The sequence below is a fragment of the Lepidochelys kempii genome, chromosome 1, assembly GCF_965140265.1.
Source record: "Lepidochelys kempii isolate rLepKem1 chromosome 1, rLepKem1.hap2, whole genome shotgun sequence".
NCBI classification, from domain to species: domain Eukaryota; kingdom Metazoa; phylum Chordata; order Testudines; family Cheloniidae; genus Lepidochelys; species Lepidochelys kempii.
Window position 1 is genome coordinate 125,224,274 of NC_133256.1, and position 16,011 is coordinate 125,240,284.

A 16,011-nucleotide genomic window follows, 5' to 3' on the forward strand; every position below is an offset into this window, starting at 1 on the left:
TAAATTGCAGTAGTTCTTTAAATCAGTCATCATAATCACTACATTACTGGCCTTTTTACAAAAACAGTCAGAATTTTCTTGTGGAGGAAGGAATCAATTTGATTCGGGGAAGGATAGCTCAGTGGTTTGAGCATTGGTCTGCTAAACCCAGGCGTATGAGTTCAATCCTTGAGGGGACCATTTGGGGATTGGTCCTGCTTTGAGCAGGGGGTTGGACTAGAAGACCTCCTGAGGTCCCTCCCAACCCTGATATTCGATGATTCTATGATGCAGATTACAGCTGTAGAATGCAAGGAGAATTTAAGGAGAGTGCTTGTGGGTAGGAAACATGATGCTTTGAATTCTAAGCCCCATCTTGAGTCACATATAACCAATCTGTCAAATTTGATCTTTTTGATGTATGTTGTACTTATGATTTTAATCATGTAGTCTCTATTCATCTCTAAACTGAGTGTTTTGACCTTTATTTTACAAATGAACTATGTTGTGCTTTCAATTACACATTAATGGGGGTAAGCCTGAAGAAGTGCAATCTGTGCTTGTTTAGTAAGAGGAAAGGAATAATTTAATGAAGAAATGAGCATGAAATTTTGTTTATAAAGGTGATGAAAAGAAGAGGTAATCTGAAAAGAGAGAGCTCTTTCCACAAAAACACACACACACGGGTGACCAGATGTCCCGATATTAGGGGCTGTCTTATATATACAACTATACCCCTCTTCTCCCCTATCCCCCCAAAGTGTCCTGATTCTTTACACTTGCTATCTGGTCACTCTCTCTCTCTCTCTCCCCCACCCCTCTCCACAACCCCCCTGAAAGATAGTTTATATCCACTGCAATCCTCTCAGTAAGTGAGGAAAGGAATTATTAAGGGAAGGACATTTTACTCATGTCAGGTGTTTTGAGCCTGTAATTTTGTGTATTCTCTTAATTCACTTCAAATATGAAGATGTTTTGACAACACACAAAGCAAATAACCTCTTTACAACTCTTTCACCTTTACATCGCAGGTGAGGTAAATTCTCTTTAACTTGATTTTAAGGAGACAAGATATTCCTTGAAAGGTGTCAGACTACCACGTTGATGGTTGAAGCTGCTCGACACATGCTGCATTAGAGCACAGACAGATTTGACCTGTTGAAGTATTAAGAGATTTCTGAAACAGGTGGTGCAACAGGTGAGCATCCAAATAATATATAACTCAGCACATCTAGAAGAAAATTGTTGTATCTTTTTCAGTTGTTTAATATTAAAAGATGTTTATTTCTGTTCTGTCCAGTGTAAACTTTCAATAAATACTTCCTTTGTTTTATCTAGGATGAATTGGTGTTGGTTGTTACTTTCTAGGAGACAACGATGGCTGATGCTTCTGAACAAAATAGATCTGTCATGTTAAAGGAGGCAGGGAACTATTCATGATACTTCATCTTTAAGGGTATTGGGGAGAAAGAGAGGGCTGCAGTCTTTCTTCAGGAGCATACGTGCCAACATTTCCCAGGGCCGGTGGGTGCTCAACCACCACCCCGCCCCCGGCCTGGACCCGACTCTACCCCTGCCCAGCCCCCTCCTGCCCCTGCCCCATCCCAACTCCACCCCCTCCCTGCCCCTATTGGACTCCTTCCCCAAATCCCGGCACCGCCTCTTCCCCGAGCGCACCGCGTTCCCACTCCTCCCCCTCCTTCCCAGCACTTGCGGCCGTGAAACAGCTGTTTCGCGGCGGCAAGTGCTGGTTGCTAGGGGGAGAAGCAGGAATGCAATGTGCTCGGGGGAGGAGGCAGAGCGGAGGCGGAGGTGAGTTGGAGCGGGGGTCTTGGCTGTCTGTGGGTGCAGAGAACCCACCAATTTTTCCCCCTGGGTGCTCCAGCCTATGTTGGCCCCTATGGTCAGGAGTAGTGCCAGAGAAGGGCCTCTGTATATCCTTAAGGGCACACAAGGACTAAACGGTGTTATGGTGTTGTCATAAATATAAAGGGAAGGGTAACCACCTTTCTGTATACAGTGCTATAAAATCCCTCCTGGCCAGAGGCAACAGCCTATTACCTGTAAAGGGTTAAGAAGCTCAGCTCACCTGGCTGGCACCTGACCCAAAGAACCAATAAGGGAACACGATACTTTCAAATCTTGGGGGGGGGGAGGGGAGTCTTTTGTTTGTGCTCTTTGTTTACGTTTTGTTCTCTCTTGGGACTGAGAGAGGCCAGACAGAAACCCATCTTCTCCAACCCATCCTAATCCAAGTCTCCAAAATTGGAACCACTATAGGTAAGCCAGGCAAGGCGGATTAGTTTATCTTTTGTTTTATGTGAATTTTCCCTGTGTTAAGAGGGAAGTTTATTCCTGTTTTCTGTAACTTTAAGGTTTTGCCCAGAGGGGGATCCTCTGTGTTTTGAATCTGAATACCCTGTAAAGTATTTTCCATCCTGATTTTACAGAGGTGATTCTTTTACCTTTTCTTTAATTAAAATTCTTCTTTTAAGAACCTGATTGATTTTTCATTGTTCTTAAGATCCAAGGGTTTGGGTCTGTGTTCACCTGTACAAATTGGTGAGGATTATTATCAAGCCTTCCCCAGGAAAGGGGGTGTAGGGGGGGATATTTTGCTTGGGGGGATATTTTGGGGAAAGATGTCTCCAAGTGGTCTCTTTCCCTGTTCTTTGTTTAAAACGCTTGGTGGTGGCAGCATACTGTTCAACGTCAAGGCAAAGTTTGTACCTTGGGGAAGTTTTTAACCAAAGCTGGTAAGAATAAGCTTAGGGGGTCTTTCATGCAGGTCCCCACATCTGTACCCTAGAGTTCAGAGTGGGGAAGGAACCCTGACAGGGGTGAACCACTGTTACACCCTACTTTTCATTTGTTTACAGTTTAAAAAAACAACAAGATAAACACATTCCTATGGAGTGGAAACTTCCCATGTTTATTTTCTCAACCAAAAGGTGGATTTTATTTTTGCAAGTTTATGCAAAATTGACTCAGCCACTTGATTTGGCTAAGCAAGAAAAACAATGTTTTAAAAAAATTCTCAGTAGTCTAATTGCATACACATAGTGGATGGTGGTCTTTTTTTTTTTTTTTTGGCTGCTATTGCTATAGTTTGCTATTGCCTGGTGATGTTTTGTTTTGTTTTTGGGTTTGGGCAGCTTTTAATTTATGAGAGTAGGAAAAGAAGACAGTCACTTGATCTGATCACAGGACTCAGAGGCAGGACTGCTAGACTGTATTCTTGGCTCTGCTACTGACTTACTGTGTGATCTTGGGTAAGCTTCTTTACTTCACTTTTCCTACGTGTGCAATGGGGATGATCAAAACTACCTTGCAGAGGTATTGTGAGGCATAATTGAATGTTTGTTAAGCACTTTGCGATCCTTGGATAAAACATGCTATGTACATTCAAAATGTTACTGTGGCCAAATATTAACTTGCATTTGGCTGTAAGGGATATAATAAATTCAGATTTCAGAGTAGCAGACGTCTTAGTCTGTATTCGCAAAAAGAAGAGGAATGCTTGTGGCACCTTAGAGACTAACAAATTTATTTGAGCATAAGCTTTCGTGAGTTACACGAAAGCTTATGCTCAGATAAATTTGTTAGTCTCTAAGGTGCCACAAGCACTCCTTTTCTTAATAGATTCAGAGAACCCCCAAAACAGAATTACACAGGAGTAAAACAGGAGTAATGCAGTAGTGAATCTCTGTCTTCTTGGTTACTACAAGTTGGATTAGATTCTATGTGAGCCACCAGGCTCTTTAATGGTGTTTTTTCTTTAAATCAAAACTCTATCTAAAACTTATCCTAAGATGAAAGAAAAAAAAAGACTCTTCTAAGGGGTGCATGTTGTGAACCCTTTCCTGGCTTTTTTTTGAGCATGCATGTGCATGTGTCAACCTATATGTGCGGACTCATGGGCTGATGATATGAAGTACCTCCCCTGAAGAGCAAGCCGAGGAACGTAGTAGCAAAGGTAGCTTTTGTTCAATTTTTGTACCACCTGAATTCTCAGCCAGTGTGGTCCCAAATAAGCAATAGCAGCCTCGGGGATGATGACTATGCTGCCTACAATCCTTCCCAAGTCATCCTACAGTCCAGAATAGCCCCAACAAAGCTCTCTGGCTATACTTGCTCCAGATCACTCACCACCAGTTTTGCCCTGATAAGATGCTGAGCAAGGGCATCACCCATCAAAGAGAGGTTATGTGAGCTTGACAAGTCTGGAAATTATTATTTGTATTGCGGCAGCACCGAGTAGCGTGGACCAAGACCTATTGTGCTAGGTACTGTACCAACACAGAACAGAGAGATGGTCCCTGCCCCAAAGCGCTTTCATTTAAGTCCCTGAACATGGCTTCAGGAACCTAATTTAAGGCACCCGGGCCTGGAAACGTGTGTGTGTCTTCTTTCTTGCCTGCTTTGTCTCCACAAACAATAACACCCCTCTCCTCCTCCACCTCCACCCAACAATGTCGAGATGGGGGAGGGGATTTCATGGCTTTTCCTCCCCAGAACCCTTCTGCCCCAGGCAGTGGGAGACAGAGTGGGGCTGAGACTGTAAAGGTCTCCGGGAAACACACAAGCCAAATGCTTTGGAGCCAGGTTAAATGGCCACAGACTGGGTCCCCCCCCGCACCAGCAGAGTGTGTGTGTGGAGGGGGGGGTGTCCCTGGAGCACGCCGGAGCAGGAGGCGGGAGCTCCCCTGGAGCGGGCACAGTCCCGCTGGCGCCCCAGAGGTTACCTGAGTGCAGGCGGACGGCGCTGGGGGGGCGGAGGCAGCCCCGCTGCCCAGCAAATGGCTGCGCGAGGGCAAAGCGGGAGGACTCGCGCGGGCCCCCGCCCCTCATAAAGGCATCTGGGCCGGGCCGGGCCGGGCGCGGGCTGCACCCGAGGCTTTGTCCGTGCACTGGGTTGGGAGGCGGCGGCGGCAGACGCGACCCCCGGCCAATGCAGTCGGTCCGGGCGCGTGTCTCGCAGGCACGCTAGAGCCTCCGGAGGGTCAGGCTTTGTTCCCTGCTAATGACCGCGCTGCTGCGGGGGGCTGAAGGGAGCGTGACTTTGTAATTCCCTTCCTGGGTCTCCAGCCGCGGGGAAGAGGCTAATTACCAGCCGGGGATTTGTCAGCTCAGCCCAGGCCTGCTGGGCGCCCGGGAGACGGGCTGGGGTTGTTGCTGCCACTGCCCTTATCCCACACACCAGCAATAATAGCCCAGCCTTCTGGCTTGAAAGGATGGCTGGTGAGTAGGTTTTCTTTCTCTCTTACTGGAGATCATGTTAATTAAGTAGGCTTTATTTGATTTTTAAGCCCCTTGTCTTGAATAGAGTACACCAGGTGTGGTAGAGCTGTGTAGGAGTACGATAGGGTTCCCCCTCCGCCCCCCTTTGGGTTTAGGGTGCATACGGATTTCCCAGTGTTTTTCTTGATAAAGACAATGTCATTTAGTGTATGTAGTGTTTGTTCACAATGGAATAATACTGTGCTGTAATTAGTAGGCCTGGATTAGGATTTGAACCATCTGGCTGGTAGGAGCTAAGCTCATTTATCTATTACATATGCAAATATAAAGCCCTTGACCTGGCTTATCATTGGAGATTTCAGATGTTCGCAAGGTTACGTTTGGTTTAAAAGTATACTTATGGACTTTCTTGATGTGGGTGAAGAAAAGCTCTCTGTTTTATGCTGCTAATAGTGACCCAGGTATTGTTTATGAATAACCCTCAGTTTAAGAAAAGCCTAGTGGTAGTTTGTTGTAATACAGGACATTTGGTTGGGTTTGATTTTCCTGCCTGCTTATTGCCCAGGATCATTTCCTAATTTGTACCAGGACTTTGCCAAAGCTGAGCCCTGGCACCTCTAGGCTTGGCAGTTCATCTTCTTCCCTGCCCCTTCCCCCCACCCCGCCACCTCTGGGCTTGCTGCATCAGTTATGAATGTGAAAAGATTGCTTGAGAGCCATCCCCTTTTTCATTACAAATTTAAGCATTGCCCAGGATTACTGTGGTATAGAAGTTGTGGGGGAAAAGGTTCCTCACATTGCTTAAAACTGACTCCTCTGACCAATTAAGGAGTATCACTGAGGGCTTGAAGAAAATTCCACTTGGTTCTGGACCACAAAGATAGTGGCCGTGGTTTGGAATTTTGAGTGTTGGGAATGATACATGGTAGGAATCCATAAATTAGAAAAGAAACCATTTTAGGCATCCTTATTTGTCAAGATTAAAAGTTATGCAGATGTCTTATTGAGTTGATTTTGGTAGCATGCTGAACTGTGATTTGTGGAAATCTAATGATGCATTGCATGGGCTCTTCTTACCTATCCCTCCAAAGTCAGAATTTCCAGCAGCTCCAGGGCCAAATTTAATAACTGATTTTTTTTAACTGATATGTTAAAATCCTGGGACTAATATGGATTGCAGTGAAATTATGGTTAACAGAGTGTCAAAACCATTTTCTCATGTTATTTATTTGGCTTTCACCATGATTATTGATTATATTAAAAATCATGAATTCTAAGCTGATATGTGATTAGACCATACCTCGCTTCTCAGTTGAAAATAAATACAATTCAATAGAAGTTACATGGTTTGAGATGCAATTACTACTGTTCCCTTGAAGGAACTATGCAAAGCATAACAATGTTGAATAATTTAAAAAAAAACCCCGAATAACTATATGGATTTCCCTCATGGTAAAATTTGATCCTTCTCTGATCAGACTGACCAGCGTGTCCAAGTTAGAGTTCAGGAGAGAGTCTGTTCAGTCATTGGACAATGTTAGGTCCTGATCCTGCCAACACTTGCCTAACTGTGTAACATTAAGCAGGTGATTGTTTGCAGTGTTGTAGCTGAAGAAGAGTTCTGTCTAAGCTCAAAAGCTTGTCTGTTTCGCCAATGGAAGTTGGTCCAGTAAAAAGGGATGAATCACCTGCTTAAAGTTAAGCAGTTAAATAAGTGTTTGCAGGTGTCAAACCTTAGTGGTTATTCTTAAGAACATAATCTGAGAATGGCCATACTGAATCAGACCAATTATCTATCTAGCCCAGTATCCTGTCTTCCAACAGTGGCCAATGCCAGGTGCTTTAGAAGGAATGAACAGAACGGGGCAATTATTGAGTGCTCCATCCCCTGTTGTCCAGTCTCAGCTTCTGGGGATGTCCAGAGCATGGGGTTGCACCCCTGACCATCTTGGTTAATAGCCATTGATTGAGCTATCCTCCATGAACTTACCTAATTCTTTTTGAACCCGGTTATGTGTTTGGCCTTCACAACATCCCCTGGCAGCAAGTTCCACAGGTTTCCTGTGTGTTGTGTGAAGAAGTACTTCCTTATGTTTGTTTTAAACCTCCTGCCTATCAATTTCATCAGTAAACCCTAGTTCTTGTGTTGTGTGAAGGGTAAATAACACTTCCCTATTCACTTTCTCCATACTGTTCATGATTTTATAGACCTCTGTAATATCCGTCTTAGCTGTTTCCTTTTCAAAACTGAACAGTTCCTCTTTTTAATCTTGCATTATAGGGGAGCTGTTCCATATCCCTAATAATTGTTGTTTGCCTGTCTCTGCTCCTTTTCCAATTCTAATATATCTTTCCTGAGATGACACATCCAAAACTGCACACAGTATTCAAGGTGTGTGCACACCATGGATTTATATAGTAGAATTATGATGTTTACTGTCTTATTGGTCCCTCTCCTTATGGTTCTTAACATTGTTAGCTTTTTTTGACTGCTGCTGCATGTCGAGTGGATGTTTCCAGAGAACTACCCACAATGACTCTAAGATCTTTCTTGAGTGGTAACAGCTAATTTAGACCCCATCTTTTTGTATGTATGGTTAGGATTATTTTTTCCAGATCACTTTGCACTTATTAATGTGGTGGGCTTCTTTGGTATTTTTCCCCCTATGGGTGTTAAATTTAATTATAGGTTTCAGAGTAACAGCCGTGTTAGTCTGTATTCGCAAAAAAAAAAAGGAGTACTTGTGGCACCTTAGAGACTAACCAATGCTCAAATAAATTGGTTAGTCTCTAAGGTGCCACAAGTACTCCTTTTTTTTTTGTAAATTTAATTATGGTTGGTATAACTGAGCGTTTCAACTATGTTCATCTCTTTGCCTAGATCCTGTATTCCACTTAGTTAATTCTTGATTTAGTCTTCTCTACTTATGAGTTCCAGGACAAGTTGCTCCCTGAAGCAGTCATTTAATGTGTTCAAAAATGTTATCTCTGCACCCTTCCTGAGGTGACATACCCAGTAAATATTAGGATAGTTGAAATCCCCCATTACTGTTGTGTTTTCTGCCTTTGTAGCCCTTCTAATCTCCCTGAGCATTTCACAGTCACCATTGCTATCCTGGTCAGTTGGTTGGTAATATATTCCTACTGCTAGACTCTTACTGTTGAAGCATGGAATTTCTATCCATATAGAGATTCCATAGTACAGTTTGCTTTATTTAAAATGTTTACCTTCTTTGACTCTAGGCTTTCTTTCACATGTAGTGCCATTCCCGCACCAGTGCAACCTATCTATCATTCCTATATATTTTGTACCCTGTTATTACCATGTCCCATTGATTATCCTCATTTCCATGATGCCTATTATAGCAATATCCTCACTTAATGCTAGTTCACCCATGTTAGTATTTAGACTTCTAGCCTGTGTATAATAAGCACTTGTACATTTGTCAATATTTAGTTGCTTGCCTTCATGTGTTCTATTTAAATGTGATTCTTTTATGTTTGACTATTTCTCGCTAGCTCCTACCTGTACTTTATCAACTACGTTCCTATCCCTTTATTAGGATATAGATTTCCTCCTTTAATAAGTTCATCCCTAATGGATGTATCCACCTGAACCATGTGCTCTTCCACACCTGTTCATTTTCCCTCAGCCCTTAGTTTAAAAAGTTCTCTGCAGTGAGATTCCATTTTGGTTTAAGTGGATCCCATCTTTTCTGTATCAGCTCCTCCATTCCAAAAAGGTTCTTCCGTTCCTAATAAACCTAAAACCCTCCTACTTACAGCATTGTTTCAGCCACCCATTGAGACCCTGCAGTTCTGTTTGTCTTCCTGGCCCTGCATGTAGAACTGGAAGCAGTTCAGAGAATGCTATCATGTAGGTCCTGGACTTTAATCTCTTCTGTAGCAGCCTAAATTTGGGCTCCAGGATCTCTCCTACCTTTCTCTGTTACTAGTACCTTCATGTACCACCAGTTCCGTCCCAGCACTGCACATAAATCTGTCTTAGATGACTCATGAGATCTGCAAGCTTTGCACCCAGCAGGCAATTTACAAGTTCTCCTGATCATCACAGACCCAGCTATAGGTTTCTAATAACCAAATCCCCCATTACTATTACCTGGCTCTTCCTAGAAACTGGAGTTGCCTCCCCAGGAGGAGTAACCTCAGTGTGAGCGAATATCCGGACATCATCTGGAAGCAGGGTCCCAACTATGGGATTGTGTCTCTACAGTCCAACTTGATGTTCTTTTTCCCTGAGACTTTCATCCATCTTTATTGTATCCCTGAAAGTCTCCACTATGTACATCTGTTTCCCTTAGCTCCTCCAGTTCAAACACTGTGGCCTCAAGAGCCTGTAATATTTTCCTGAAGGCCATGAACTGCTTGCGCCATATGCATACTTATACCACCTGCCCACAAGGAAGGTAACCATACATGCTGCATTCAGTGCAATACATAGGATAGTACCCACTCTGCTACTGGACTTCTGCCTGCATTATTTTTACTCTTGTAGGGATTTTGGTTGGGTGTGTTTTGTTTTTGGTTGTTGTGTTGTGGTGCTGGTGGTTTTTTTGTTTGTTTGTGGTTTTTTTTTTTTTTTGAGGAGGGGGGAGTTTTGTGAGTTTTGGAGTATTGGCCTAGGTTTAGGGAATCATAGAATATCAGAGTTGGAAGGGACTACTACTGAGCCATTCGGTCCCTAGTCTGTAGCGGTGCATGGGATTCTTCTGTCCTAAGTGCAGGACTCTGCACTTGTCCTTGTTGAACCTCATCAGATTTCTTTTGGCCCAATCCTCTAATTTGCCTAGGGCCCTCTGTATCCTATCCCTACCCTCCAGCACATCTACCTCTCCTCCCAGTTTAGTGTCATCTGCAAACTTGCTGAGGGTGCAATCCACACCACCCTCCAGATCATTAATGAAGATATTGAACAAAACCGGCCCCAAGACCGACCCTTGGGGCACTCCACTTGATACCAGCTGCCAACTAGACATGGAGCTATTGATCACTACCCGTTGAGCCCGACAATCTAGCTAACTTTCTATCCACCTTTATAGTCCATTCATCCAGCCCATACTTCTTTAACTTGCTGCAAGAATACTGTGGGAGACCGTGTCTAAAGCTTTGCTAAAGTCAAGGAACAACACGTCCACCGCTTTCCCCTCATCCACAGAGCCAGTTATCTCATCATAGAAGGCAATTAGATTAGTGAGGCATGACTTGCCCTTGGTGAATCCATGCTGACTGTTCCTGATCACTTTCCTCTCCTCTGAGTGCTTCAGAATTGATTCCTTGAGGACCTGCTCCATGATTTTCCCAGGGACTGAGGTGAGGCTCACTGGCCTGTAGTAATATGATTACAGCAGGGTTTTGCAAAAATGAAGGTTGCAGCAAGCTTTTACAAAATGAAGTGAGCATTTTAAAATGGACTTTGGGTCAAGTTAAAATGGAGTTTGTTACAATATAGACAAGTATAATGAATGACAAACAGTGAGCAGAAGTTACAATGTTGAAACAGGTTTCAGAGTAGCAGCCGTGCGCAAAAAGAAAAGGAGTACTTGTGGCACCTTAGAGACTAACCAATTTATTTGAGCATAAGCTTTCGTGAGCTACAGCTGTTTTTATTTGAGTATAAGCTCACGAAAGCTTATGCTCAAATAAATTGGTTAGTCTCTAAGGTGCCACAAGTACTCCTTTTCTTTTTGCGAATACAAACAGTGTAAGTTTCTGCGATTTAAGCAGCAATTGGATTGAAAGTGAAACTCAATTAGCCAGTTATTGGGGTAACTGGTTTTATGAATGAATGTTGTTTCATTCATAAAACTTTGCTTATGAAGTTATATTAATAAAGCGAACCATTAAAAACAATTTCATTGATCAGCTCTACATGAGTATCCCAGGATGATATCATTATTATTTGTATTGAAGTAGTGTTTAGGAACCCCAGTCATGACTTCTTGGCCTGACTGTACTAGGCACTGTGCAAGCATAAAGGAAAGAAGTGGTTCCTGCTCTACTGCCTATGTATGAGACAAGAGACAACGGGTAGGTGCAGCAAACCAGTGATGAAGCACAAAGTAACAAGAAGACAATACTGGTCAAAATGAAAAGCAGTAGTACAGTGCACCAAGTGTTTAAATGTGGTCCAGTTTTTGTAAGCATCACAGCAGAGTTTCCCAGGCCTATTAATTATTGCTTCCATTGTGAAGCTCAACATGGTCTACACCTCTGAGGAAACAGTGCCACCTCTTTATGTTGGCTTTATCTGAGAAGGGATGATGTAGGAGGCTGAGTGGTTGCTGATCCTCAGAAGAGGCTGTAGCAGAAGTTACAAGGAAACAAAATATCTCTAGATTGCAATGAATGGGCAAAATGGATAGAACACAAGTAAGAACATTGATCTAGGGAAATTCAGGATGAGTAGTTTGATATGAGTACCTTCCTTACTTGCTCTCTGGTTATGAGCTGGTGCAAGAGGAGCACCAGCCTAGGAAGACCCATGAGGAGCTGGAGAACTTCTGAATGGGTCAGGACACCTGCAGAGAGATAATAGCAGAGCTTGACCCTGTGATACTGTGGAAGTACGCTTGGATGCGAGCTGTAGTGTACAGGTACAATTTACTAGCACATATTTGGAGTAGGCTAGTTGACAATTTGACCTGTTGTTCTAGAAGTATCTGTACAGCAATAAATGAAGACTGGCAGAGGAGTGTGTTTGCCATTAAAATATCCAAGAAGCAACAGGTGAGTTTGAATGCAACTAGGCCTTCTCCCAACTTTGTGGTGCTGTTGATGGAATGCCCTAGTCCTTTCTCTGCCCACCACAGCCAGCACAGAAATATGTTAGCCAAAAATGCAGCTACTCTAGAAGCCAGCACTTAGACATGTACCTTGGCTGGCTGAACAAAGTGCATGATTCATGAAATTCTAAGCACAATCTGGCAATTCATTCCCACCATGCCACTCTCAAGTTCATGCCTGCTAATTTTTGACCACAGAAAAGAGCACCATCTTGATTGCCCTGTTGCTCCAGATTCTGAACAGGGCCCTGCATGGGCTTACAGGTCTATGAAAGATTTTTTTTTTCTTGAGTTGGTTTTGTGGGAAGCAAAAGCCTTGGGTAAGTAGCACAAGAACTTGGTGATCTTGCAGAACTATATTGTTACCAGGTCCCACACAGTATTACCATGACCTCTCCAATACTTCAGTTCATTTTAACTGTATTTAAAATGATCATCTATCCTGGTACAGAATTTATAAGTCATTCTCTGAAGTTGTCTAAATGGACAGGAAACATTCTTTGGTTTGTTTCAGCATGCTTTTCTTCAGGTAATGTGGTAAATTTTGATTAAAACCAATGAACAAATGTTGGCCATTGTTTGTTTATTTCGTATCCATAGAACACTTTTTTTTGCATCTCCTCACTTTGACCTTGTACATACAGTTAGTTTTCTTTTGCTTTTCCAGATAAAGTTTCTTACAATATGTACATCTGTATATTTATCTGATGACATGGAGTTACATTAAAACTGAAGCTGACTGTAAATCTTGTCTCTATCTCATTTGACCTAACTCCAAGTATATTATCTTTTAGGATTCCACAGCTTGAAAACCATTATTTAGTGTGAACATGCTTTGTTTGTGCTTTACTTTATAGAAAAGCCTATGTTTAGTTGAATGCACAGTTCTTTAAAAATATTTCATTATCATTACAATGTATAATGGTAGAACACTTCAAAATACCCAATTAAAGTGAATCATACATGCCATCAGCCCTGGATTCCAAAACTGAAGGCCAAACTCTGCTTGCTTTGCTATCCTGACAAGTCCATAGGAGTCAATGAGTGAAACATGGTTCCATTGAATGTAACGGCAAAACTGACTTCATTTGGACCAGGAGGATTTTACTCAATAAGACTACGTGCATGGGTAAATATGCAGAAACTGGCTCTTAATTTTAAAGATAATAATTGAATACAGTTTGAAAGGCCTTATGTTATAAAAAAAGTCATGTTAATTATAAGTGAATACAAATTTCTAAATTAGAAGACTATCAAGCTGTGTTTCCTGTATGAAAAGCATCTTGCTACGTTGAAGAATTTCTTGTTTCTTTTATTTTTAAACCTGTTACCCCATATGGACCATTCATAGATTAGTGATGCTCAAATGTGACTTTTATAGTAGAAACTGTTTCTTGTTTGCATCAACAATATTCTAAAGTGGTACGATTTTAATTGGTAATTTAATTGCTTCTGTAGCTATATACTATATTTAAATAGTCATAACAGATGTGCTCTATAATAAATTATCCAAAAAAAAATAGGCCTCTTATTTGAGAAGTGTCAATGTTAGAGATGTTACCGTTTATAATGTAGTTCGGGGGTTCTCCAACTTCATTGCACCGCGACCCCTTTTTGACAACAAAAATTACTACTTGATCCCAGGAGGGGGAACCGAAGCCTGAGTCCTCCCAAGCCCCACTGCCCCAGGTAGGGGAAGGGGGCAAAGCTGAAGTCCAAGGGCTTCAGCCCCAGGTAGGGGGTCTGCAACCTGAGCCCTGCTGCCCAGGGCTGAAGCCCTCAGGCTTTGACTTCGGCCTTGAGCAGTGGGGCTTGGGCTTTAGCCCTGGGTCCCAGCAAGTCTAAGCCAGCCCTGGTGATCCCATTGAAAGTGGGTCGTGACTTACTTTGGGATCCTGATCCACAGTTTTTGAGAACCGCTGATGTAGCTGATTCCATTGTAGCTCTTATTACAATTCTGGTTTGGAATATACAGAGCATGAAAATGTCTGGAGTATAATAACTTGCCATCCCAACTTGCTGAGTTATTTGATGAGTAACTCATCTGTTTTTAGATGCATTGTGTAAATATTTAGGTCTGGTAACTAGTAGCATTTTAAAAAGCCATAAGAAAATTATATATTTTAGCTTTGTTTCTTATTTTAAATAGTATTTTAATATTTAAACTCCCACTCGTTTCAGGGTTAGTTTCTATGTTAATATAAGTACATTTCAGTTTGGTTTTAGTTCCTCCCAGTATTTGTTTTGATGTATATATTTTTGGTCAACAGTGCTCTTGGCATATATTTACTATAATATAAGAAATGTCTCCATCTTTTTTCCTTTTGAAAGCTTCACTTGTTACTCATTGCTAAAGCAGCCTTCTCAGCCATTACTGCTTTTGTTTTTTTTATAAATGCCCGACCTATTTGAGAGTCATCTTTACTTAGTGATTTTTCCAAAAAATCTTTACAAGAGTAAAATCAGAGAAGATTAGGGTTGGAAGAGACCTCAGGAGGTCATGTAGTCCAACTCCCTGCTCAAATCAGGACCAACCCCAACTAAATCATCCCAGCCAGGGCTTTCTCAAGCCGGGCCTTAAAAACCTCTAAGGATGGAGATTCCACCACCTCCTTAGGTAACCCATTCCAGTGCTTCTCCACCCTCCTAGTGAAATAGTTTTTCCTAATATCCAACCTAGACCTCCCCCACTGCAACTTGAGACCATTGTTCCCTGTTCTGTCATCTGCCACCACTGGGAACAGCCTAGCTCCATCCTCTTTGGAATCCCCCTTTAGGTAGTTGAAGGCTGCTATCAAATCCCCCCTCACTCTTCTCTTCTACAGACTAAATAAGCCCAGTTCTTTCAGCTTCTCCTCGTAAGACCTGTTCTCCAGCCCCCTAATCGTTTTTGTTGCCCTCCACTGGACTCTCTCCAATTTGTCCACATCCTTTCTGTAGTGGGGGGACCAAAACTGGACACACTACTACAGATGTGGCCTCACCAGTGCTGAATAGAGGGAAATAATCTCGTCCCTCAATCTGCTGACAATGATCCTACTAATACAGCCCAATATGCCGTTGTCCTTCTTGGCAACAAGGACACACTATTGACTCATATCCAGTTTCTCATCCACTATAATCCACAGGTCCTTTTCGACAGAGCTGCTGCTTAGCCAGTTTAGTTTAGGTTTCGACTAAACTCATGTCTAGTCGGTCCCCAGCCTGTAGCAGGGACTACAAGTGGCGGTAGCTATGTCCGGTGGGAGAGTGTCTCTTGCCAACAGCACTGGCCACACTGGTGCTTCTGTTGGTGTAACTTACATCTCTCCAGAGGGGTGTTTTTTTAATCACACCCCTGAGTGACATAAGTTATACCGACAAATGTGCTAGTGTAGAAATAGCCCTATACGGAGAAAATAGTCCTCTGCCAACTTCTGTTTGTTTAGCAATTTTCAGTACACCTATCAGTTTTAGTTTTAAAGTGTTACATCTTTAGATTATCTTGCTGAAATTGGACAGAAATAATACATTCATTTAATTAAAAAATAAACACACTTTGATATCAAAACCTTTTTTACCATTTAATTAGTATGTATGTACTATGTTCCTCTGGAACAGTTTGCTTCACCCAGTGATGCTGGTTTTGCCCAGAACTGTTGATAATAGTACCATGCTTCAGAGAAATTCCCCTTGAGACAATCTCCTTGATAAAATCTTATGCTATTGCCGGTATAATTTGCTTCTGCATAATTTCCAGCACTTTTAAGTAGTGGGGTTGATTTAATAATGCTTCCAAAACAAATACTGACTGAAGATATCCAACAATTTGGAGGAGTCGGTGGCATCCACCCAACATCATCTCCTGGTCAATTGTGTGGCCTAATGAGCCCAGATGTGGTGGGTGGGCTCACTCTGAGAGATGCTGTTCACCTGTTGGCTGTGCTATTCTAGCTTTTCCCCTGGACAACCCGGTAATGGCATTCCTGTTAGAAAGTAAAAATATATT

The 16,011-nt window shown here is 42.4% G+C and overlaps 1 protein-coding gene across 2 annotated transcripts in view; it reads left to right on the forward strand.

The window, feature by feature from the left end:
• Positions 1 to 4,897: 4,897 nt before the first annotated feature.
• GYG2 (glycogenin 2) overlaps positions 4,898 to 16,011 on the forward strand; it is a 30,916-nt gene continuing 19,802 nt past the window's right edge. For both annotated transcript variants that reach the window (XM_073354157.1, XM_073354150.1), the window contains exon 1: positions 4,898 to 5,220. Coding sequence is in view for 1 of the 2 variants with exons in the window: in XM_073354150.1 (XP_073210251.1) it covers positions 5,214 to 5,220 (7 nt within the window). In the remaining variant the exon portion in view is untranslated. The remainder of the gene's footprint in view (positions 5,221 to 16,011) is intronic.